Source organism: Diabrotica virgifera, chromosome 1 (genome assembly GCF_917563875.1).
Source record: "Diabrotica virgifera virgifera chromosome 1, PGI_DIABVI_V3a".
NCBI classification, from domain to species: Eukaryota; Metazoa; Arthropoda; class Insecta; order Coleoptera; family Chrysomelidae; genus Diabrotica; species Diabrotica virgifera.
In genome coordinates, this window is record NC_065443.1 from 316,071,924 (window position 1) to 316,099,467 (window position 27,544).

The 27,544-nt window shown below is 34.9% G+C and overlaps 3 protein-coding genes across 3 annotated transcripts in view; 2 read left to right on the plus strand and 1 right to left on the minus strand.

Moving 5' to 3' along the window:
• LOC126879253 (cuticle protein 6-like) overlaps positions 1 to 27,544 on the plus strand; it is a 189,263-nt gene that overhangs the window by 78,345 nt on the left and 83,374 nt on the right. The gene's annotated exons all lie outside the window — the stretch shown is intronic.
• On the plus strand, positions 458 to 26,488 carry LOC126879240 (uncharacterized). The gene is made up of 5 exons (XM_050642293.1): positions 458 to 781; positions 4,206 to 4,562; positions 11,492 to 11,572; positions 21,114 to 22,365; positions 26,030 to 26,488. The coding sequence occupies exons 1-5, from the start codon at positions 559 to 561 to the stop codon at positions 26,406 to 26,408; spliced, it is 2,292 nt and encodes a 763-aa protein (XP_050498250.1). The 5' UTR covers positions 458 to 558; the 3' UTR covers positions 26,409 to 26,488.
• Positions 5,817 to 7,089, minus strand: LOC126879262 (uncharacterized). The gene is made up of 2 exons (XM_050642337.1): positions 6,769 to 7,089; positions 5,817 to 6,575 (listed from the first exon to the last, which is right to left on the minus strand). Exon 2 carries the CDS (start codon positions 6,567 to 6,569, stop codon positions 6,072 to 6,074), a length of 498 nt encoding a protein of 165 aa, XP_050498294.1. The 5' UTR covers positions 6,570 to 6,575; positions 6,769 to 7,089; the 3' UTR covers positions 5,817 to 6,071.

A 27,544-nucleotide genomic window follows, 5' to 3' on the forward strand; every position in this document is an offset into this window, starting at 1 on the left:
TCAACAGGCCGTAAAGGCCCATGGGTTTGAATTTTGGTACTGTTTTCTCATTCCATGGGCACAGTTCTCCAATTTGTTATCCCGATTGTTTCCAGGTCTTCCTTACACGCTTTTAGCCACTTTTTTTCGTGGTGGTCCTCTTTTCTTCTATACTTCCCCTCTCAGGAGCGAGTCCTTTGCCCACCTGCCGTCAGCCATTCTTGCAAGATGACTTAATCATCTAAGTCTCTTTGTTCTGAAGATCTAGCTAATTTCTGGTTTCCGGTACAGCTCTCTGATCTCTGCATTTGATCGTCTTCTCCATACGTCTTTATCTTCTTTTACTCCCCCGAATATCTTCTTACGTAGCATGACATTTATATAGACAACAACTAAAATTAAAAATATATTGTACATATATGTACAATATAATTTAAAGAAGAAGAGAGGGATCTTAATGACAGTTCTTATTGTCAGTTTTTATATTTCTGACATTATCATCCATATTTTATCAAATAATTACGTAGTATTCTTCCAATATTTTATTTTTGAGACATAAATTAGTATTCATCGACGAAAATGGCTCAAAGTTCGACCATCATTACTCTAAGCCAAATGTGCGATGCTGCTCTTAACACTCCTGAGCTTGGAATAGTGAATTTTTCGTTGCTGCGTACGCTTCTTCAGGTTATAATAAAGCAGTTGAATTTTTCTGAGACTAAAGTGGAATATAGAGGATTGGATAGCGAGAGAATCCAGGCTTTTATGGAAAAGGCGCAACCTGCCACTCATTTGTACACTGGTAAGGTAAAGCAGTTTATGTTTAAATATAGTTGTAAATCATGTAATCCTATTCTTCTTCTTCTTGTCTTCTTCTACTGTCACTTGGTTTTTTACTGTTGTCCTTAATATAAAGTTTGACCTCTTTTTCTTTTAAGTTCCTTCATTTTACCTGCTAAACACGCTAAACACGTTCTTGCTGGCCTGCCTCTTCGTCGTTTGTTGTCAGATGCCGCTTTCCATACCCTCTTTACAGTTCTACCTTCACTCATTCTCGCCATATGTCCGAACGACGATAACTGTTTCGTTTCAAGTCTGTCTAAGGTCCTTCTAATACCACACCTTTCACGTATGTCTTCATTTCTTATACGATCACGTCTGGTCACCCCGGATACCGCATGTACATATTGCATTTCGCATGCTTGAATTTTAGCAGAGTTATAGCTAAAAAACAGTAAGTTTTACCAAATAACCAAAAATCAAGCCATTTTCGCAGGAAGACTGATTTTAACTTTTTTTAAATTATTTAAAAAAACTTTGTTTTTCTTTATTAAAAAAGTTTCAAAAACATGAAAAGTAAGTAAGTTACGATCAAAATAATGTTGGTCGAAAAACTGAAAAATGCAAAATTAAATTAATCGTTACCGCTTCACAAATTACTTTACTTCTGTATTTTTTATAAGATCTGTAAGGTTTATAGTGCTTATTTTTGAAAAGGCTGTAGTTAAATGGGCTAAACTGGGATAAGCGAGTCACTAATCACGAGTGTATACAAATTTTGAATAGCCATACCTTAACCAATTTTTGTCTTCAGGAAAACAAAAAGTCCAAAATATTTACAATGGCATATATTTTTACTACTTGAGATTTTTGGTATCACCAATAATTTTTAAGTTATTTAAAAAAAAATTTCATAATTAAAAAACAATTTTTACTCAACCAATTTTTTTCAAAAATGAGATCTTTGAACCGATAAAACTTACAGATCATGTAAACAATACATAGGTAAGTGAAGTCACTTGTGAAGCGGTAACGATTAGTTTCATTTGAGATGCTAATTAGGTGGTGATTTTAACGATTTTTTTTACCAAGAAAAATGACCAACTTTGTTTTGAGCTTACATACCTTGTGTACTTTTGATGCTAGAAACTTTTAAAGAAAAACACAAATTCAGCTTTTTAAACTTTAAAAAAGGTGTGATTAGTTAAAATATTCGATTTGGAATTTGACGAATAAGAACCTATTTTTACGACTCTACTCCTACTGGGTCTACAGAGGACTTTTTGAGTTATTTTCGAACAACCCTCTAGGAACGTAGTTTTTTGGTTGAAAAATGAAAATATTCACTCGCAAATAACTCAAAAAGTATTGACTTAGTGAAAACAATCTATGCAACTAAAGTTGCTTAGAATTAGTTAGTTTATCCAATTCCGAACTTATCTTGAACGTGTATTTTTTCACCCCCGAGAAGGGAAGAAACTCACCCCCCGAACAAAATCACACATCGGCACAATATCACCTTTTTTTACATGTTAGCTATGTTTATGCCAAATTTCATGTCAATCCAAACGGTTCTTTAAAATTTGGAGCAAAAACCGTGAGTGAAATGAACTATAAATTAGCTTGAGTTTTTATAAAAAATGTATGATACATTTTATGATATATGATGATTTATGTTCAATGTTTATTAAAAACTTTTGATATACAATGTGTGGTTTTATTGGGCGGGAGGGCCCGCATCCCAACTGGAACCAGGACCCGCTGATCTATCAGTACGCCACTGGTTCTCATCTCTGTTGTTCTCATTGATTCGTTTATATATATTCTATTGGGTTTGTTTTATGTTTCCGTCTTACGTTCATGAGGTCCATGATCCTTTGCATTATCCATTCTTGTTGTTTTTTGTGAAGCCGGTGTCTTCTTCCTGCATCTTTAGTTTCGATTTTAGAGCAGTCTATGTTACTTCAACTTCTGTCTGTACCAAGTTTTCTAAGGTACGGTCGCCAATTAAGGCCACCTTAAGGTTTAAATATCTGTAATATTTTATTCAGGCACAATATGGGGGAAAACTCTTGTATACGTATTGCCTAACATTTTAGCTATCGAATTTCAGGATAAAATACTTACTTACTATAAAATAAAATAAAATAAATAAAGAAGTATAAAATTTTAACATTGAATAAATCTGGAATATTTGGCCTTATTAGGAAATGGTAGCTTAATAAGGCCAGTTTCATTTTTAAGCAAATTGAGGTGGATAATAAATTTTAAACCTAAGAATTAAAGAACCAATACAAAATTTAGTGAAAGAAACTTTTATTCATATTAAAAACAAAAATTTGTTAATACATTAAGCACACATGTCGCACATTTACACACATCTAGGACAATCGGCTTTATTGGGACACTGTCTACTTTTTTAATATTTAACATAAAAAAATAATAAAAAGCAATATAGAGAAAAACAGTTCCAGTTCCTTAAAAAGTATTAATTTACTATCGCTTTACAAAGAAAAAATAATTGGCTTATATTCATTAAGTACCATTTTAGTAATTTTATAACTTACCTAAAATTTATAAACGAACTTCCGCACCATAACAAACACGTGTGTAGTCTACTTGGCGCTGCTATGTGATACTACCGACTGAATGGCGTAGACGGTTTTGACTGATAAAGACGTTTACGGTGACCTCTAATATATAATATCTATATTTAAGAAAATATTTGCAATTGGCCTTATTAAGACACTGGCCTTATTTGGCGACACTACCTTATAGTTTCTATTTTTTCACAATCTTGATATTTATTTCTTTTTTCTTTCGGAGTTCTTCAGTTGTGAGATGTCTATTTTTCCTGTCACCGTTTCCCTTTTCAAATTCAGAAATCTTTTTAGTCTAAAATCCACTATAACTGGATTGTGATCGCTATGAATATCAACTCTAGGGTATGCTTTCGTAGAAATTTAATTTAAAAATTTAATTAATTTTTTTAAATTTCGTAAGTTGTTATCGAGTAAAATAAAGTCAATTTGATTACTGACAATTATTATTCTATCTTCTCTGTCTGTAGGTGTAATTTCCAAGTGTAATATGTTCTACGATGCTACAGAGTTTCTATTGTGTCTGTTAGTCACTGAGTAATCGATTGTTGATTTGTGATTCTCTGTATGTATTTGTGAACGTTGTACTGAGCTTTATGACTATAAATTATTATAGTATAGAAGGTATTATTTATGCTTAGTCGTTGAAGACTCACATGTGTATCAACTAATTTTCTGATTGTTTTTTTTTTAATTTTTCTGATATTAGCAACTAAAGGATAATTTAAAAAATCTAAATGTGCAGTAATGTCTTCATTAGTTAAGATAGTTTTTTTGTATATCTACCTAAAACACCTAAATTGTAGTTTTTTATGAATAACTAAAGCAAACCTTTTATTTTTGTAGAATACTCAGTCACAGGCTCCAAAGACATTCCCGAGCCCGACGACAACACGGTCGTTCTAGTAACGACGTCGCGATCATCAGCTACACCGCAATTCACCGTGACCATGAGCGCCGATTACATCGATAGAATGGAAAAATCGATCAAAAAGCTGCAGTCCAAAGTGAAAGAACTGGAAGAATTGCCAGGAAATATGAAGCTCTACGAGGCGCTAGAGAAGCAGGAGGGGACTCCCATTCTTGACATGTTCCAAATTTTGAACCTTCAGAAGAGGATGGACGCTGTGGATGGAAGCATTGAAAAATTGGCCTCGATGTTGGAAGGCGCTGCTAAGAGTCAATCTTTACAACTAGTTAGAGGTAAGGTTTCCTTGTTCTTCTTTCTCGGGAACTGCTTAATGCCCAGTTTGGGCATTGGAGTCATCATCATGCCGAAGCGCTACAACCTTGGGTGGGTATTGGCTGACTGTACAACTTTTTCCAATTTGTTCGGTCTTCCATCAACCTAGGGTCAAATGGAATGTTCAATCTCCGGAGATCTGCTTGGATGTTATCTCTCCATCGAATTCTGGGACGTTCGAGAGGTCTTTTGCCTGTAGGAATCTCCTCTTTTGAAATGATTTTCCGTTTTCTCTGCCTTTTTTAGTGATGGTTCCAACCATCCCATCCTTGGTCTTCTCTTTCGTCTCTCCCCGTATCTTTTGGATTCCATTACTCTTCTTACTACCCTGCTCTGTTTCATCTTAATAATGTGTTCAAACCAATTAAATTTTCTTCTTTTGATTTTAGATCCTATCGGTTCCTATTTCAATTCATTTCTTATGTAATTATTTCTGGTATGATCCATTTTTGTGACACCAGCTATTTTTCTTAGTTGTTTCATTTCCGCTGCGTTCAGCACGCTTTCCATTTTGGTGTTATTGACCCATGTCTCGCTTGCATACAAAAATGTTGCTATTGTTACTGCATTGTACGCCTTAATCTTATTTTCTCTTTCTATTTCTTGTTTTCCAAATATCGTCTTGTTCAGTGCATAATACATTTTGTTTGCTTTCTTTACTCTGTTTAATATCTCCTGATTTATTGCTCCGTCTTCTGATTCCCTACTCCTAAATATTCAAAAGTTGATAGTCTCAATTTGGAGCAAGCAATACAGATCGAAGATATGTCACTAGAAATAGCGGGAATAGAGCGCCTCACGCTGGCCTGCATTGATCGGGGTAGAATTTCATGTGAGAGTCCGTGTACCTAGGACTCCCATATGATAAGCACTTTGCCGATTGAGAGCCTCTATAGTGCATCAGAGTGCTATCGGGGGGGAAGTGGATGGTCTGGAGCATTGAAGCGGGGTGGAGTGATTCCTGCTTACGGGAGTTAATCCTCCTCGCCCCAATGAATTGTGTCACCCGAATGTCATTCTATAGGGGTGAGGAAGTCTCCCAGGCTGAGTTAAATCACTATTGCTTGCATGCTTGTTTCAATTTGGTTTTCCTTCAGTAAAGTGGAAAATGGTTTCAGGAATCAACTTTTGTTTAGATATCGCTATCATACTTTTTGTTTTCCATACATGTTTATTTCCATTCTTTCCACTAAATCAGAGGAGAAATATCTTAATACTAGCTATAATACCCGGCTTCGCCCGGGAGTTGATATGAGATTACGCGGTAGTTGCAATAAAAAAATAAACTATGACGTAATAGTAAAAAAATTTATTGAAAACATTCGCTCACACTATTTGCTTATAAACAACGTTTTTCATTTTATTGTCTGGAGTATATATATATATATATATATATATATATATATATATATATATATATATATATATATATATATATAGATTTTTCGGATTTCCTACCCTTGAGCAAGCTACATATAGCTGACCGTGAGAGAAGCAGGGTTCTTTGAGGTTAATCTTATATTTTGAAGAAAGTGTTTTGATTCTTGTGTTTCCCCGGTCATGTAATGTAGAAATTCCTGTGGAGGTGCTTCCAGTGGTGGTAGTCGAATTTTTCCATTCATGCAACAGAGACCTGCTGTTTCTTTACTGAATTTTTTCGCGTGGCAAAATTGGCAAATGTTATCCATTTTTCCGATCACAACATGTTTATGATTGTAATATTTTTTCGTCGGTTCGTAGTGGAATGCTTCCTTTGTTAAATTATCTTTTAAAATTCTCGATTCTTCTATACTTTCGTTCTCTTTTCTTTCTTCATTTTTTGTGCTTCTCAGAGTTCTCATCCTAGTTCGTTGATTTTGTAAACGTGCTTCGCGCTCTTCTTCCGTTTCATTTCTTCTATGTTCTTTTTGTTTCCGCCGTTTCGCTGCAGAACTGGCAAGATCTCCTCCTTTTTTACGTCTAGGCATTGTATTCTGTAAAATATAAATTAAATAAACATTTTATAGACAAACAATTAAAAGAAAAAGAAAAACAACCATTAGAATTAATTAAAGACACTATTAATTATCTTTTCAAAAATAATTATTTTTTCAAAAATAATTAATATAAATAATTAATAATCAAACTGAGAACTTCCTTTTTCTGAAGTCGGTTAAAAATACTTACATTTGATATTTCACAATAAAGGCTCACAGACGACTTTTTTCTTCTCGGCTTCAAAATCGAGAATTAATTAAACACACTATTAAAAATACTGACACGTGATACTTCAAAATAAATGCTCACAGATAACTTCTTTCAGTTCCTTTCGCAATCGCTTTTCAAATCGAACTAACTCTGGCGGGTGATACCGGGCCCTTATATATTCAGAGAGCTAGGCTCTAGCATATTCGGAAAAGTTCGAGAGTATTTTCTTTTACACATTCTAGAATGTACTCGACATTATCGTCCGCCGTAACAATAAGTTCTGCAGCTATAGCATAAGTAGTAAAGGCCAGTGGCGGCTGGTCCTAAGGGGCCACCGAGCCATGGCACTGGCTCTGAAAAATATACTTACAGGAAAACACATTGAACAATAAAAATAATTTTATTTTTACTATGCTTTTTTCAATATCAATGCATTATCTACATACATTATTTATCATTATGTAATTTAATATCTACGGCAAAACAAATAATTCCTGTGAGTTACTCTGTCCGAGCACCATTCCGTATGGCTCGAGATTTGACTTCAAAAGCGTAGGAAAAGGTAGACGCGGCCAGCTTACAACGGACGCCGGGGTTTATGAGATTCCGAGCCAGACAAACTTTGGCTCGAGTGTGTTTTAGAATGTGACTTTGCTAGTGTTAGAATGTGTGTTAGAATGGTTTTGCTTATCTATAACTTTTTAGCATTGATTTGAAATTTCATCTAGCTTTTCAAATTTTAAAGGCTGTGTAAGAATTTTAAATAGATATATATTCAAAAAATTGCCGGATTTGTGGATGTGATAAAAAAATGCATGTTTCTGTTTCGTGTGTGTTTTGTTTGGGAGCGATTCTACATGGGCAAGACATGGTATCATTGATTTAGTGCATATTTACGAAAAAATAAATATTATGCCTTGCCTTATTTTCATAATTCTTTATCCATGCGATCATCTAATTATACATAAATATCAATTTTCAAGATACTGTGTCAAAAACGAAAAAAAAATCCTTTTTCATCCAGTACCCGGTAAATTTACATATTAAGTTGTGTTAAGGGTAAATTTACCTATGGTAAATTTATCTATTTGTGCACCGCCTCTCTTAGTAGTCATGAGCCGCCACTGGTAAAGGCGCGAAATTTGAAAACTTAAATTTTTAAATATTTTCAGAATTAGTAATTAATAATTTGAATAACTAAACTTATCTCGCTTCAACTCCAAAATATATATATTTATTATATATAATGATGATAATGATGTTAATACCGGAATATTTAAAAGTTTGGCGAAGGGGCAAAATTGGGAATATTTAAAAATTTGGTGGAGGAGCCAGGTCTAGTGCTAGCCAAGCTTGCTAGGAAAAGCCCTTATATCTTTAAAAATACGCCCTTTAAGTTAAAACGGGAACTTACTTGTTCGAGCGGGGATAAAGGGCTATTGCACTATATAAGTCCCTTTATCGTATCGGGAATCCTTTTTAAGTTTTATCGGCACACACATTTTATCAACTTAGTTTTATTATATATAATGATGTACCAACCCACGAAAAAGAGAAATATACACGGTCTCCCCGAAAATGGTGCGTTCCTTTAAGGTATGGATATAATACACAATTTAGAATAAAAAAGTTCTATAACATTTTTTTCTAAAGTTAACCGTTTCCAAGAAAAAATTACATTGTTCTCCATATAAATGAATTTTTATTTTCATAAATTTGAATAACATGGCAACGTAGCCTAGAAGAACTTGCTGTGACTGTGGAAATTTAACCTAATAACCCCTTATTTATTTACTTTAGGTGTTATTTTTGGGGTTGTTGACATCGTAGGTACCTACCTGCAAAATAATGGATGGATTTGGTTGATATTTACATTATTTTACCTACCAGATGCAACTGACCTACAAACCTACTTTTTTAATCTTTAGATTTTTGAGTTGCGAGTTGTTGCCAGACTTCAATTTGTATATCAAAATGTATTTTCGTTTTTTAGTCAAACGGATAAATTTAGAAAAAAATGTTATAAGACTGTTTTACTCTACATTGTGCCTTCTACCTATACCTTTAAGGAACGCACTATTTTCGGGGACACCCTGTATAACTTTTAAAAAATGATGACTATAATAATTATGGGCCGTAATGTAGCGCAGGTGGTAGTGTGCTTGCCTCGCATGCCGGTGGTCCGGAGTTCAAATCCTACCGCCGGAAAGAACAACTAGACATTTTTAAATGTCTATAGGCCCCAGGTCGACTCAGCCTGAATAAAATGAGTAACTTGGGTAAAACCAGGGGTAATAATTATTCGGTTGAAGCGTAGCACTGGCCCTGTTACCTTCCTTGTATACCGTAGGCCCTAGATATAGCAGACTACCCTGCTATACTCCCAAAGCCGCGTGCAGTATAAAACGGGAGACTATTATTATTATGACTATAATTATTCGACCAGCAGATAAGGAAAATGCAACGGGAAAAATCCCTCAAAACTAGTTAAAGTCGACCTTCGTAACAATACTTAAAAAATTAAATACAAAACATGCGAGGACTACAGAACAATTAGCCTAATGAGCCACTTACTTAAAACGTTTCTAAAAGTGATACACGGCAGGATATATAAAAAATACGAAGACCAAGAAGTAACATTCAATTTGAATTCCGCGATGCCTTAGCCACCCGAGAGGCTCTATCCGCTGTCCAAGTGCTTATGCAGAGGTTCAGAGGTTCAGAAGTTCAAGGATGTCAACTGTGACGTATTATTCTTCTTAAAGTGCCATTTGCTCAATGGAGGTTGACTACTACAATTGTACACTATTCTCTGTTTTCATCATCATCATTTGGCTCTAAAACTCCATGTGAGTCTTGGTCGCGTTTACTATTTCCCTCCATTGTTGTCGGTCTTGGGCAGCTATTTCCCATTGCCATACTCCCATTTTGCGTAGATCACTGGCTATGGCGTCCTTCCATCTCTTTCTTGGGCGACCAACTGACCAACTGACCTTTTGCCATCAGGCCTTTCCCAGAATATGGCGTTTAGAAGTCTTTCGTCACTCGATCTTAGCACGTGGCCCGCCCATCTTATTCGGTTTGCTTTAATGTAGCGTACTATGTTTTTATCTCCATATACTGTCTGGAGTTCATCATTGTGTCTTCTTCTCCAATCTCATGTTGTCTCTTCTCTGCAAGGCCCATAGATAATCCGCAGTATCTTTCTTTCAACTACAAGTAATTTTGTCGTTTCCCGCTGGTTCAGAGTCAATGTCTCGCTTCCATACGCTTCCAATACGTTATTGTGGGGCGATTTATTGTCTTAAGTATATACTCTTATTTTTGCTAGTCTTGAGAGTATTTTTTATTTAAGTGCGGTCATTAATGAGTAATATGCCCTGTTTCCTGCAATAATCCTGGCTTCCACGTCCTTTTCATATTTATTTTCAGATGTTATGATCGCTCCCAGGTACTTAAATTCTTTGACAACTTCAAAGTTGTATTCATTAACTGTTACGTTTTGTCCAACCCTTGGTCTTGGGTTCTTCGTAACCACCATGTACTTGGTCTTGTCCTCGTTGACCTTAAGACCAACTTCCTTGCATATTGAAAACTTGTTTTGCATATTTGGTGGATTGTTCAATTATGTCCACGCCATCCGCAAAGGCCAATAGTATTTTTGATCCTTGGGCGGCAAATACGTTTGTCGGTTGTGGCTGAGCTATCCTCACTGCATGTTCCAGTTAAACAGCAGGGGGGCGAGCGAGGATCTCCTTGTCTAATCACGGTGTCAATGAGGAATTCCTCCAACGTGGTGCTGCCAATTCTGATCCGTGCGGAAGCGTTCTCCGTGCTCACATGTGCTAATCGTACCAGCTTTCCAGGTACTCCCATTTCTACCATGGTCTCCCACAATGCTTCTCCGCTAACATAATCGTAAGCTTGTTTAAAGTCCACGAAGATTTGGTGTACATCGCGGTTAAATTCCTAGTTTTTTCCAACACCTGGCATAGGACGAAGATCTATGGTCTATGGTCGACATTCCCGGTCTGGATCCGCTTTGGTAGTCGCCTATTATTTCCTCTGCGTATGGAGTTAGTCTTCTAAACAGTATTATGGATCTAATTAGTCTTCTCTGTCTTCAGCTGTTCTTATTAGCTGTGACGTATATATTTGTTTTGTCGATTACAAAAAAGCATTTGACAGAGTAAAACATTATAAGCATATAACAATCTTGAAAGAAGCGGGCTTAGATGATAGAGACTTGAGAATCATATACAATTTATATTACTAGCAAACAGCCAACATTAAAGTGGATGACCAGTTGACAGGGAGCAGTCTTGATAGAGGAGTGTGACAATGATACGTTCTGTTCCCGATGTTATTTAAAATATACTAGCAACTGGACTAGGAGAACTACAGGAAAGCGTATTAACTGGCACCAATTAGCACAAAACAGAGAACAATGGAAACTCATGGGGAGGCCTTTGTCTAGGTGTGGATGCAAACAGGCTGATGAAGAAGAAGAAGAAGATTTGACTGTAGGCCAATTAGAAGACTACTCTCATCGCTGAAAAGAAACTTATGTTGACCAAAGGGATCATCACTCTTCAAATAATAGATAAGAATATTTATTTATTGTAGATTCGGCATTTTTTTACCTTCCATTTTACATAACATGCTTTGAAAATACTAACCAATGAACTTTTGTTTTTTCTAGATTCTCCTGAAGTAGACAGTGGCGCGCTAGCAGATTTAGAGAGAAGAATTAAACAGTTAGAAGATCAGATAGGTAGAAGAAGTAAGCTTTTATATTTCCCCATTATTTATTATTACTAGTTGTTGTTCTTCTTCATGTACCACATACTTTAAGGGCATTGGTGATCATCATGGCCCATTTTACTCTGTCTGCAATGGTTCTGAAGAGCTCTATTGTTGTTTTTCCACTCCACTGCTTTACATTTTTCAACCAGGATACGTTATCTATTTCCGCTTTCCTCGATATATCTCAGGCTTTCGACAAGGTGTGTCATAAAGGATTGCAAGTTAAACTAAAGAAGCTACTGCCCCATCCCCACTTTAAACTTCTAAAATCATACCCGACAGATAGGCACTTCCAAATAAAACATGGAAGTGAATATACAGAGTTGCATCCAATAAATTCAGGAGTTACACAAGATAGCGTACTTGGACCGATTCTGTACTTATTATATATTGCAGACGAGCTATCAACACGATTTACCACTGTTGCGACATTTGCCGATGATACAGCCATTTTGGCGTCCCACATTGACCCAACATCAGCCTCTAGGAACCTGCAAACTAGTCTAAACAAGGTCCAAAACTGGCTAAAAAGATGGCGTATTAAAACAAATGGATTGAAATTAACACATGTGACGTTTACCCTCCGCAGAAAAACGTGCCCACCTGTTCAATTTATTAGTTGTCAACTTCCACAATCTGGTAGCGCCAAATACCTCGGAATGCACCTTGATTGACGACTGACTTGGACAAAACACATATTCACTAAGCGCAAGCAACTTGGCCTCAAAAGAAACATGTATTGGCTCATCGGTCGCAGACCAAACCTCTCAATAAACAATAAAATATTATTATACAAAACAATCTTAAAACCTATGTGGACTTACGGCATTGAGCTGTGGGGAACTGCTAGCAACTCCAACATATCCATCTTGCAGAGAGAGGTTCCAAAATAAAGTACTACGAACTATTGTTGATGCCCCCTACTACGTCAGTAACGAAATTATTCAGCATGATATCCCTTTAGAATCCATCAAAGATGCCATACATCGTTTTAGTGTCAACTATAGTGAAAAAGTGTTCAGTGCACCCAAATCGGTTAGCGGCCCAACTAAACGTGCGCGATGCCAATGAAATCTGTTAGCCCAGTAAATGAACGGGAAATTCGGCGATACCGTGTAATTTTCAGGGGCAACTCCGAATTGCAAGAAAATTTGGATTTAGGTTCTACTTACCCTCCACTTCAAAGTTGAAATTGTGCCGTTGGTTGCTTTTACTTGGGGGGTGACAGTCACCCCTTCTCGGGGATGAAAAAATATACGTTCAAGATAAGACCGGAAATGGATAAATTGACTGATTTTAAGTAACTTTTGTTCTATAGAGTTTTTTACGTAAGTCAATACTTTTCGAGTTATTTGCCATTGAAAATGTTGATTTTTATTATCACTAATACTTTTTAAGTAATTTTGAAAAAATGAAATTTTTCAAAAATTTTTAGAAAATTTTTTTTAGTATAAAACCAAACGTTTTCAGAAATAAGCACTTCAAACCAATCAAACTTACAGATCATATAAACAATACACATCCAGTTAAAATAGATGGTAAAGCCGAACGATTAATTTCATTTATAGTGCTAAATAGAGGGAGGTTTTCACGATTTTTTTTTACCAAAAAAAAGGGGCCAACTTTTTTTTCAGTGTGACTCGTTTATTTTTGATGCTGTAAACTTTTGTAAAAAAACAAATAATAAGCTTTTTTCGATACTTTAAAAATGTTAATAAGGTTTTTCGGAAAAACGCTTCTTTCTTCGATGATTTCGCGTTGAATTATTCGATTTGGAATTAGACGAATAAGAACGTATTTTTCATGAGCTACAACTTTGCTTCTACTCAATTTGTAGACTTAACTGGTACACCATTTTGTTCGTTTTTTATAGGCGACAGTTTTGCTAAAAATATTTTTTGCGATAAAATATTTACTTTTTCAGTTATTTGGGAAAAACGGTCTGAAAACGTAGTTTTTTTGTCGAAAAATCAACATTTTAAATAGCGAATAACTCAAAAAGTATTGACTTACGTAAAAAACTTAATAGAACAAAAGGTGCTTAAAATAAGTCAATTTATCCATTTCCGGCCTTATTTTAAACACGCGTTTTTCACCCTCCGAGAAGGGGTAAATGTCACCCCCCAAGTAAAAGCAACCAACGGCACAAATTCAACTTTGAAGTGGAGGGTAAGTAGAACCTAAATCCAAATTTTCATGCAATTCGGAGTTGCCCCTGGAAATTACACTCCAAAACGGTCATTTATTGGGCTATTAGCTCACATCCCAAATAATTGTATCTGAGAACTTTCTCTAAAGCTTTTCCTTTAACGTAGATTGTTTCGTCTTCAATCTTGTTCTTACTGGCAATCATGATTTTTGTTTTTTGTGTTCAGAGCCACTCCATACTTCTCGCAATACTGCATAGTGCGATTAACCAAAATTTGTAGCCCTTCTCTGCTATCCGCAAGGAGTATTGTATCGTCTGCATATCTGAGATTATTTACTAATATAGTGTTACTTTAATTGATATGTCTTCATTAATGTCTTCTAGTGGTTCAGCATGTGATTAACCTGTGCTAGCACTGAAGATGACATTTTTATATCGAAAACGTTATGTGATTTGATGTAGCCCTTGCCGTGAAGGGATTTTGCTGATGATCAGTAAGAGGGGTAAAGTCGTAACAAGGATCCATATAAAAAATTAAGATAACGAACAAGTGGACAAAATAAAATACTTAGAAGTCTAGATCAAGGAAGATCTAAATCCGAAAACAGAAATTCGATCAAGAATAGATCAATCAAGAGCAATCATTTTGAAGTTGAGGAAATTTCTGAATAACCAAAGACTCAATCTGCAAATGCGATATCACATGGTAAAATGTTATATCCGTTCTATTCTTCTTTATGGTGTCGAAGCTTGGACTGTTAATGTTGATTTAATGAGAAAGCTGGAAGCTTTTGAGATGTGGCTTTTTAGGGAAATATTGAAAATACCGTGAACCGATCATATTACGAACGAAATGGTGTTTCATAGAATGGAAAGGGACAAAGAACTTTTGACCACCATTAAAAAGATAAAAACAGCATACTTGAATCACATACTTACAAATGATAAGTACGAGTTACTACAGCTGATAATAAAGGGTAAAATTGAAGGAAAAAGGGGTCCTGGTAGACGACAAACATCCTGGCTGAAAACATTCGCGATTGGACCGGGTTAACCACATAGACGCTTTTCAGAAAAGCAGAAGATAGAGACGAATTTTCAATGGGTATAGCCCACTTCTTCTTCTTTATGTGCCGTCTTCTACCGAAGGTTGGCGACCATCAAACGATAGGTTTCTCTGTTTTGTGCCGCATGTATTATGTTCGCAGCTTCTGGTATTTGAAACCATTCTCTCAAGTTTCTCAGCCAGGATTTCTTCTTTCTGTCCAAACCTCTTCTACCTTCAATCTTTCCTTCCACGATAAGCTGTAGCAGACTGTACTTATCATTACGGAACACAAGGCCCAGGTATGACGCTTTCCTCCTTTTTACAGTTGTTAACAATTCCACCTCTTTACCCATTCGTCTCAATACCTCTGTGTTGGTCACTCTGTCTGTCCAAGGTATTCTCAGTATGCGTCGATACAGCCACATTTCTAGAGCCGCTAACTTCTTTATAGTTGCTGCTGTTAATGTCCACCCTTCTACTCCGTAAAGTAGCGTAGAGAGTACGTAGCATTTCGTGGCGCGCCGGTGGTTATTTTTATGAATTTGGATCTTGCTATTTCAATTCGGATCCTAATCTCTACGTCTGGGTCCCACTTATCATTTACTGTATTTCCCAGATATTTAAATCGGTGTACTCTTTCAATACGTTCGGCTTCAATATTCAGGTCGATATGTTGAATGTTCTTTTTACTGATCACCATAAGTTTAGTTTTCTTTCTATTGATCTTCAGTCCAAATCGGTTGCATGTTGTATTTACTCTATTTAGCATTCATCTGTAAATCTTCGATGTTATCGGCCAGTATAACAGTATCATCTGCATATCGAAAATTACTTATTGGTACGCCATTAATCTTGATGTCCTCATTGTACTCTTCCAGTGCCTCTAGAAATATTTGTTCCGTGTACAGGTTGAAAAGCAGTGGCGAAAGAATACAGCCCTGTCTAACCCCTCTAGAAATGGTTATGTTTTTGATAAATAAAATAACTCTCCTGTCGATTAGTAAAAAGTTTATTAAACAATTAGCCTGAGAAAACTGAAAATATTAATTAAACATGTGTAACATTTGTGTAACCTAACTTGAATATTAACCTTAAAACTTAATTCTTCTTTTTCTTTATATCTTGAATATTACATTAGTTCGGGAGCTTACATTAACAGTTTTCACTCACCATATGTCCATTCTTTATGTGGGCTGTTTAATTCCAATATATATAGCCCACTGTTCTTAGACATTTACTACGGTTGCCTATTTCGACTAACCAATGAACATCAAGACCACAATTAGGTCACGAGAGTACAGTAATTTGAATCGTAATATGATTAATCGGTATTTTTATGTCTTTAACGTATGGAAAATAGTAAAGATAGTTGTGAAATAAAGATGTTTAGTGCATTATAATACCTAATATGTAAAACTATTGATATTTGGGTGGTTTGGTACTTAAAATTTAACAGGACCGATTGTTCATGTTTATCCAACGGTTAATGCAAGATTTACGGAAATCTAGGACTTTAATGTCCATTCTGCACTTAAAATTTGTCGCTTATACTGAATTTCCATTAATATTGGATTAACTATTGATTACATACCGTCCTTAAAAGTCAGCTAGGATTCTGTGAATTAGAATTACTTCGCTAGCTCAATATTACAAGGTTGTATGTAACATTTTTTCACTTTCAGACCTCTCAATGTAACAAGGTTGTATGTGCAAAGATGATATTTTTTGAATTTTTTAGTAGATGGCAGCACATATAGTAATGTCACAAAAGTCAATTAAACATAAATGTATGTCAACAAAAGTTCATAATTCAGTATCATAAGTGCATGTATTCACATACAACACCTTCTTTGAAAGTAATATAAAACACAGAGTAATATAAAGTACACTGTAACAAAGTTGTATGTTTGAAACATAGAACTTTGTTGCTCTTTGAACTTAAATATAAAATCGCACATGTAGCACAGCGACAGGCAACTACTTTCACTGCTAACTTAAAAAACAATAAAACCACAAAATCTAAGGAGGCCGAAAATACGATAGCACATCCCAGCATCTCCAAAAAGTAAAACCAGTTACAAAAAAAAAACAAGATAGAAGCGATTCAATCTATGTATCGATGGATGCCCGAGGCAGACAAAAACTACTATACCTTTCACAATTTTGTAGATACTAGGATCTCTTTTCGATTATGTTTGAATAGCTTATAGCCATACTAGTAATAAGAGAATTATTTTTTTTTGTTTCCAGCCATTAAGAAATTTATATTTCAAATATAAATTCTATGAATAAGTTCATTTTATTTATACAGTACAACCTGCCATATCCGGACCTGTCATATCCGGACCTCCAAATATCCGGACGGTTCTGCCGTCCGCCTCTACCGAAATATACCGAGAAAAGCAGTCCTGCTGTTGGACAACGCACCGTCTCATCTAGACACAAAAGAACTAAAAGATGGCGAAATAATGTATTATAGAATCTATAAAACGGGTCTATCGACGAAGGTTATTGAAGGCGTTGATTACTGGAATGTATGAAGGAGAAAACGTTTTAGAGACTATAAAAGAAGTGGTCTTGATTGATATCCGGACGTTTTCATATCCGGATCGGTCTGTCGCCACATTGATCAGGATATGGCAGGTTTTACTGTATATGTACCTGTCCAAGTTATTAATAAAAGATGATAATAGTCTGTTTTTTGTATTACTTAGATTACTTTTCTTGCAGTAACGCAAAAAATATATAAATACATAGTTGCATGTGTTATTGAAAAAAATCAATAAAGCATCTTTGATGTATCAAAGTTGAATATTATTTTTGTATCCCTATTTTTATGCCAAAAACTAGAACTTTCAATCATTTTTAAAAAATTTTATTAGATATTAATGTGTACTGAACCGTTTGGTTTAAAAAAAAGTTAATATTGAGTATCCAAATACCAGAAAAATTATCAAATATAGAGTTCATTTTCTCCGTACATACAAAATGTAACATAGAACCTTGTAATAATGAGCCAGCGACTTGTATAATTTATTGTAAGAATTTAAATAATAGGTAATAAATTTGCGGTCACACTACAGTCTATCCCTGGCATTCTAAAACGTCATTAACATTATTATTACGTTAGTAAATATTGAAATTTTAACGTTACAACGTTTTTTTTATTTAAAAATAGGCTTCTGTACTCTTGTAACTCTACGTAAGTCAAGTCTCCCCACCACAGTCGGAGTAGACAACCGTAGCAAATGTCTAAGAACCGTGGTTATATCCAACCTTTATTAGTGGAGTCTGCATTAGAAAAAGAAGAAGAAGTTAAGGATATCATGTTGTCTATCTAATCTTTCTATCTCTGTTAAAAACTTGTTTTTTTAAGGTACGATTCCAACGACTCCAGACGACAACTGCAGACGTAAGTTGCAGTTGTTTACATGGCAGACGTCGCTACTTTGCACTATTAATTTGTATGAGACTGATTCCTACATGTCACTGCAACTGCTGTCCGGCAGAACGTCAGTTGCTAATAATTATACAAATTGATAGTGCAAGTAATGACGTCTGTCATGGTAACAACTATAACTGCCGTCTGCAGTTGCCGTCTGCTGTCTGTTGTTAGAATGCAGTCGTTGTTAGAATGGTACGTTATAGTCTAGGCTCCAAATAGAGGTCACCGTGTCCTTTTCAATTCTGATGGACAAACTCAACGGTTTCTTATGGATTTTTGGCTGCTGGTTACGAATTTCGAGGGTGGATTTCGATCCGAGTGGTCAAAAAATTGTTATAAACTATTTAATTGTTTATAAATTGTTGATAAGGCTCTGGCTCATAAACTAAAAGAGATAAAAAAGAATGTTTGAAATAAAATTAGTTCGTTGATAAAAAACGAAGAAAAAAACGTTTATTAAACGTAAATCCAACAATTAGAACTCAAGATATTGTAAAATTAGTGCACAATGCAAATTGCAAAATAAATATGTTTCGAAGCTTTATCGATCATATCTCGGTTTCTTCGCATACAAATGAGCCTTAGAAGGTCTCATTTTTAAGTCTCATTAATAGGCTTTCAAACGGAGTTTGTTAAATTACTTGATCTTCATTTGTTTTAAAGTTATACCCATTTGAAGTAATAATTTTCTTCAAAAAATTGTACATTAATTTGTTTATAAGGGTTTCAAGCAAATTTGAGCTATAAACATTTATTGGGACCGTGCAAGTTCGGCAAAGCGACCCCTATTTCTACGCTCTATACTAAAATTCGCACTTTTAATTATATTGGCCAATTATATTAGTCCTGGTTACTGGATAATTGCCAAGGCCATAGTCCAAAAAAATAATAAGAAGAAAAAATAAGATTCAGGTTATGTTATGAAAACGTCAACAATTGTATGTAGTAAATAAAATTAGTTATTAAAATGCAGTACTGCAAGCAAAATAAAATTAATTAAATTTACCTTTATATAATAATTGCATATCATATCAATATTGTGGAGCAATATATAATTTTTCTGCTTCATTGACAGAAGGTATGAAATATACGTCAATTTGACAATTTCAATTGACAATATGAATTATTTAAGATAGTTGCAATATTTCTCCGCGACTCGCGCAGGGTCGTTTCTCGTTTCCCCTTCCAAGTACTTGCACACCACGAATAATTTAATTAACAATAATGATAGAAGAACTCAAAAGGAACATTTTGAGCTTACGAAAATGTTTGTAAGTTTATTTTTGGCCAAGATATCGATATTTTAATAGTGGGCTCTGAGGCGCAAGATCGGCTCACCGCGTAAAGGTTCACGCGCTAACTTCTCGATGCAAATTATAATTTCTATGTATATATACGTTATCTTCATTTTTCATTTTTGAAGATCCTAATAAAATTTTATCATATAATTCTTACAATTAAATCATCATACTGTAAGTACTTCGTATTACCTTTCATTCTATTTACTTTGTCTTCTATTTTTTGTACTAAATGAGAAAAAAACATTAAAAACTAATATTTCAGAAATAGAACTAAAAAGTAAGTATTATTATATAAAGTATTATTATTATATAAAAATATATAATAACATATAAAAATATTTTTATATAATAATTATATAAAATATTAATATTTTTATATAATAATTATATAAAAATATTATTATTATATAAAAATAGTATTTATTAATACTATTTTTACAAACTTTTTGTTTCATGCATCTGAATCGAGATAATACGGGGAATCTCAGCTTTTTGACATATGCATGTTCTTAGAGCAATTTTTACAGTTACATGGTGGTACTAAGTCTGTTCTTGTAGGCAGTAAAACTAAAACTTTCTGGGGCTTCAGAGTCTAATTATCTATATGATATAGATATAATCTATATCATATAGATATCCAGTGGATAGTGGGTAGTATCCATATAAAGTGGATCTAGTTCTTTTGCAGCATCATCAAGGCACGTCAATTGTGTGTATGCCGCCACAACATAAATGCTCGTTTTATATGCAATGATGATGCTGCAAAATAACTCGATCTATTTTTATATGGATATCACATATTGGCTCATTTGCATGCGTAGAAGCCGAGTTACGATCGATAAAGCGTCGAAAAATACTTGACTGCTTGACATAGCGCGCCATTAAAATATCGATATCTTGACCAAAAATAAACTTAGGAACATTTTCTTAAGCTCAAATTATTCCTTTTGAGTTTTTCTATCATTATTGTTAATTAAAGTATTAATGTTTACAGCTCAAATTTGCTTGAAACCCTTATAAACAAATTAATGTACAATTTTTTTAAGAAAATTATAACTTCAAACGGGTATAATTTTAAAACAAATGAAGATAAAGTAATTTAACAAACTTTGTTTGGAAGCCTATTAAGGAATATTTAAAATGAGACCTTCTCAAGCTCATTTGCATGCGTAGAAGCCGAGTTACGATTGATAAAGCTTCGAAAAATACTTATTTTGTAATTTGAAATCTTCATTGTGCACTAATTTTACAATATCTTGAGTTATAATTGTTGGATTTAAGTTTAGTAAGCGTGTTTTTCTTAGTTTTTTGTTAACGAACAAATTTTATTTGAAACATTATTTTTTATCTCTTTTAGTTTATGAGCCAGAGCCTTATAAACAATTTATAAACAATTAAATTGTTTATAACAATTTTTTTACCACTCGGATCGAAATCCACCCTCGACATTCGTAATCAGCAGCCAAAAATCCATACGAAACCGTTGAGTTTGTCCATCAGAATTGAAAAGGACACGGTGACCCCTCTGGCGCCTAGACTAGTAATGCATTTATCTCAATTACTTTATATCAACAGGTACCAAAACCACTAGACGTTCCAAGGAAGCTCTTACCAAGCAACCCACAAAAGCGTCTTCCAAAGAAACAGCATCAGAGAAAGAACGCACGTCGCTACCCTTATCCGACGAAGAGATATTTACAGCAATTAAAGATTTAGAAAAAGAAGTTAACGCAATAAAAGAAGTTTTGTATACAGGTAGAGGAGGAGAGGTCGGACAAATTGATCCCAAGTCGCCCAAGGACGACTACGAGATACCTTCTTATCAACTCACTCCTGTTGCTGATGCCCAACCGGTAGAAATAAGAATAAAGAATTTGGAATTCAAAAACACTGAGTTTATAGAACAAATGAATTCCTTGGACAGCGGTTTTAGTCGTCTGGTGAATGCTATGCAAGGTCGGCTGGACGAACTGGAAAAAGACATGGGAGAGATTCTTGAACGAATCCACCTGATACCTTCAACAGGAGAAGCGGTAGACGCCAGCACTAATATTGAAGCCATCAAAAGGCAGCTCAACTCTCTAGAAATAGATTTTGAAAACGTTATAGAAAATATAAAGAAAATGACAGAAGAAAAGGCTTCTAAAGACCACGCAATAGATGTTCTTATCGAGCAGATAGAGCTGCTCAAGACCATAAAGGCAGACAGAGAAGATTTGGAAGACGCCCTAGCGGACAAAGCAGATGCATGTCAAATTAATCGCAAGGTTTCATACGAACAATTTGATCAAGCTTACGGAGACATCAACAGAAATTTGGAAGAAGCCCTCAATAAGATAACACAACAAGAAAACCTTTGGACGCAGACTCTGATGAACATACAGGGCGAAGTTACCGGCAAGATGGACAAGAACGAGTTGACACCTCTTCGAGAGTTCATCAATAACAAACTCAAAACTCTGCAAGATAAATTCAAAGCTCTTTCGGCTATGAAAAAAGATCAGGAAGCTGCAGGTACCAAAATGAGGTTCTTAAGAAACGTTAACTGCATTTCATGTGACAAAGATGTCGTTATGCGGAGAGATATAGATCCGTCGATGTATCCGAAGCCTTACTCGCTGCCTCCTACCAAAAGCATGGGACCGTATCTGGCCTACGAACTGGATCAGTTGAGAAAACAGCAGAAATGTGTCCCTAGTACGAAAAATATGAGCGTTTTTGAAAACGCTCTTCAAACTAGTCGATCCGCTAAGAGTCCTGATCATGTTTGCAATAGATACTGTGGTGGAAGCCATACTGTAACGACACCTCAACAAAGAGTAACCAGGTGAGTTTATAGATATGCGTTTAATGTGCTCATCTACTGTCCCTTCTTCTTGAAGTGCCATCTCCGCGACAGAGGTCAGCAATCATCATAGCTATATTCTGCGTCTCTCTCTATGCTTCTTTTGCCTTGAATCTTTCCCTGCATAATGAGTTGAAGCAAGTTGTATCTCTCTCCACGTGTAATATATCCGAGATAATTTAATTTTCTTGTTTTGATGGTATCTAAGATTTTTATTTCTTTATTCATCTTTCTCAGAACCTCTTTGTTTGTCACGTGTTTTGTCCGCAATATTTTCAAAATAATTATTCTGTAGGTACACCCACATCTCGCATGATTCCAGTTTTTTCATTGGAGCATTCAAGGTCCAAGCTTCCATTCCATAAAACAGAGTCGAGGAAACGTAGCACTAGCCAACCTAACTCTTGACTCCAACTTCAAATCGCTTGTGCAGAGCACTTTTCTCATTTTGTTAAAATTATACTGTCACTGGGATCTGTTAATCCTCCTTTTTGCTTCTTGTATGATGAAACATTCACATTTCTTTTATTCTAATTCTTTTTGTCTCATTTGTACTCCAAGATTCCTTATTGATCACCAGAGCTAGTCTTTAGAAATATGCTTTATTGTCATGAAAAATTTAACAATTTTATAGACAAAGCTTACAAGAATCATAAATAAGAACAATAACAAATAACAAATACAATTTACTAAAATGATATAAATCGTCTATATAAATAAAAATAATGAAGTTTAAAAATATTATGGGGGCCAAGTGTATTTGGTTTTATAACTGTACCTTTAGTAATTTCGCATACATATAGAACCCTAAATTTATTGACACAGTGAATTATGGTCGATTTGAATTCAAAACTGCAACTTGTGTACTATTTATGTGTAATGAAGATTTTTCCATTTAATTGATTATATTGTACCCGATTGCTTAAATCCACTGTACAATGCCAATGGCCATTAGTTGTCGAGGCATTAAACTAAATAAAAACAAAAGAATGTGTGTGTACTCTGTACGCACGTAAGAAGTTATACTTCTATTATATGATTTCAATGAAATAAATATATTTTAAACAGATTATTTTAATTTCATTTAAATACTAAACTAATTTTAATGCTTATACCACATTCCAAAAATAAAAATAAAAAAAAAGAATAGCAATGGTCCGTGATTTGAACTCAAGACCTCTCGATCTCTAGCCTAATGCTATACCAATCAAGCTACCAGGTCTGCGTTTGTATCGTCTCGGACATAATGACAATTCACGGTAACAAACAGACGAAGTGAAGTATAATAAATATAAAATGTTTTAATAATACTTATCTTACTCCTGAGGAAGACAAATCCAAAGACACAACAATTATAATAAATTAATATATTTACTAAAAACACTAATAGGTATGTATTTATGCTCTACTTTTTCTATTTATTTAGATTAATTAGCAAATTCTTAATTTAATTCATTATCCAATTATTTTATTTATTGCCTATGTAAAAACACAACTAAATTTCAATTAAATTTTCCAATCAATTTTATTCTCATGCCTAATTTAGTATTTGATACAATACCTGTGATCTGTGGCTTCTAGTATTTCCAGTTGCTTACTTCTTCCAGGGTAGAAACAGGGAGATTGAAAACACTCAAAATCATATAAATCTAATCTATTGTTTTTATCAATTTAGCCGTGTACATATGATTAAAAAAATACTAAAATTTAACTTTATTGCAACAATCTCTAACTTAATAAATTTAAACTCTAACTCTGATATCTCCTTGTTTTGACAAAAATATTTATTTAATTAATTTCTTATTTACTCATACTAAATTGAATGAATTTTACTTTTCTTCTTTTGAATTGATTTCTCAAATTTGAAATGACTAACTGCGTAAAAAAATTGTTCAATAAACAAATAAACAAATATGGTTTTGATATAAATAAATTTTCTCCATTCAGACAAATGATTTGACTAACCTTTTATTCTTGACTCCCTCGTTTTCTGGATTGCGCCGTCCTTGATTCTCTCAACACGTACTCTCTGGTTGTTGCGAAAAAGTCCCTCTGGTCAAAACTGCTTCCAAGAAAAACACACAGGACTTGCTCGAATATCTTGTGCACAAACGGATAATAATCAGCTACTCGTTCTAGACAAAACAAAGGAATCTCCCTCGGACCAGGAAAATTAACTCTTCAACCGGTCGACGATTTGGTTTCAACTTGATTCTGCTCGCAAAGGCCAATCACACCACTCTACACTGATTATACACTTTTAAAACTCGACTGCCTTCTTCAGATGTCAATTACACAGTGTCCTTATTTTTCTCTCAAATCCATACTCTCATTCATTATCCGTTCTCCTGATATTTTCCATCCAATAAACAACAACCTCTCTCAGACCATGTATTTCTTAAGAGAACTTTTCCAATTTGTCAAATTTCAAAGAATATCATAATTAGTTCTTTACTACTTTCTACTTTTACAACTAAAAACTAATACAGTTTATTTACCACATTAAAATACCTTCCCGGAAGGATCTTAAAAACGTTATTGCCCCGTCAACGCTCTCTCCACTTTCTAATCACCGAAAGAAGTATAACTTCAATAATAATTTAGTCTGATTTAAACCTTTGTAGGTATAGTAAAGTCTGATTTTTAACATTGTAACTGCTATAAAGTTCAACGCATTAAATTCATTCTCTCTGTAAATTAAATAATCATTTTTTTTAATCGTTCCTGAAGGGCAGAAACTATTAGTCGCGTTGTATAATCTTGTTTTGTGTGGACAGGTCGAACCCAATCTAGACAGGCTTACGGCATACTATCCTGTTAAAAAACATATTGCTCATAAAATGTTTCTTGTGTAAGGTCTGATTTATGTTAGGACTGGGCGTGCACGATACGTGAGGTAGAATAATAGAAAGCGCACGTCCCCGGCACTGCCCGGTGTCGCCCACTTCCGTTGCATGATAAACTAGCCAGTGCTTTTCATATCAGACGACTCTTCAACGTGTCCCGTTTCGTTCACGTCCCCGTCCTTACAAATCCGGCTTAAGACTGTGCTTTAGGGTTACTATATATTTACTAATAGCAGGTATTGAACGAAACAATTTATAAAATCAATAAAAACCAACAAACACTCATTACAATACCTACTAATCGATTATACCTTCGACAGCCTGTTGTTGGTGAAATGAGTGCTACTTCTCCACAAGCGCAATACAATATACATAAACAAATTCAAATTGGTTGGTTGCTAAATAATTCAAAAACGAAAACAAAGGAAATATATAGGTAATTAAAACCACTTACCGATAACTTGTCGAATTCGAGACACGAACAACGATGTGTGCACACTTCTGGTCTGTCTTCCTTATCGCATTTGGAAAGAATTTCTGGTTTCAAGTGGTACCCCAAACGCCGCCACCGCGATATGTAATAATTTCGATACGGCGGTAGAAAGGAACACGGGTGTCGACATGGGTAAAAGGGATATGATTTCGAACTATTCACAGAACCAAATTAATTTATGGGCATTCAAACAGTTACTGTCAGCTAATTAGCTAGTTAGAGTCGACTCCAGACAGTATAGCATGTCTGGAGTCGACTTTTTGTCTTATTTGTCTTATCAATATTAATATATGTACGTTGTTTTCAGATTAGGGCATTTCATGGAACAATGGGGTCCAGAAATTGCTCCAGTTATAGACGCAACTGTGAGAGGCACCGACGGCAAAATGTACAAGGCCAGAAACGACGAGCACTTAAAGAAACTCGCCTCAGAAAAGCCCCCGAGTTCCCACGGCGAGAGTCCTCCAGCCATCATAGTATCAGAACACGCGTCCGCGTCCACCACGAAGACTAGTCTGATCAATAATCAAGAACCGGAGCCTTTAGAAACTGCCGAGCGACCTGCTCTACCTGAGATTAAACCGAAGCATGGTGTTAGAATATCAGCAGTCGTCGAAGGAGTGTACGAGGAATTCGAAAAGAATCTGATGGAGAAGACCACTTCATCGAAAACTGAAGAGTTATAGATTCAGCTTTTATTAAACCAACATCTCTGTAGTCAATTGATTAACTATATAATATATTGTCCAGCACTTTTTTAATATAATTTTCCATTTAATTTTTATATGCAGGGCAGCCTTTTTGAAGATGAGGAAATTTCTGAGTAACCAAAGACTTAATCTGCAAATCCGATATCGGATGGTAATATGTTATATCAACTCTATTCTTCTTTATGGTGCCGAAGCTTAGACTGTTAACGACTGCAGATAGCAGACGGTAACTGCAGACGGCAGTTACAGTTGTCACCATGACAGATATCATTACTTTACACTATTAATTTTTGTATAATTATTAGCAACTGACGTTCTGCCGGATAGCAGTTGCAGTTAGATGTCTGAATCAGTCTCATACAAATTAATAGTGCAAAGTAGTAGAGAAGTTGAAAAAGTAACTATTCGTTACAAAGTACTCGTTACTTACGAATACCGAAAGTAACGATTACTATACAGAGATGCAAATCGTTAGTTTGATTACTCTGATTACTTCGTACCAATTGTATCAGAGCAAGTAACGAGTATTGTATCTACAACCAGTACACTTGATTACTTTCTACCAATCGTATCCGGCCAGCGAGTAACGGACGGGGCCGGTTTTTTACGAGTGTTCGAATATCGTTATCGGTATGAAGCGTTTTAAGGGTGTGAGGGGAGAAGATAGAAGATGAAACAGGGAAAAAGGGAGGTATAATGGTATACGTAAAATATGCGAGAAACCTATATTTTTATCTAGATCTATATCTATACCTACACAAATTAGGTACCTACCTATTGAGAAATACGATTCTCGATATGATTACCGGTACTCAAATACAAAAGTAATCATAGCAATCAAATCATTTTTATCCCTTAAACAGATTGGTGAAGGTCGTTGTTATATCGGAATACCTTTACAAAATACCTACCTACTGAGAAATACGATTCTCGATATAATTACCGGTACTCAAATCCGGTACCGGTACAAAAGTAATCATAGTAATCAAAGTAAAGAATACTGTAAATGACTACTTTATACAGAAGAAACGATTTATAACGAATACTTGAAAGCAACTATAATCAACATCACTATTACAAAGTAGTGATGTCTATCACGGCGACAACTGCAA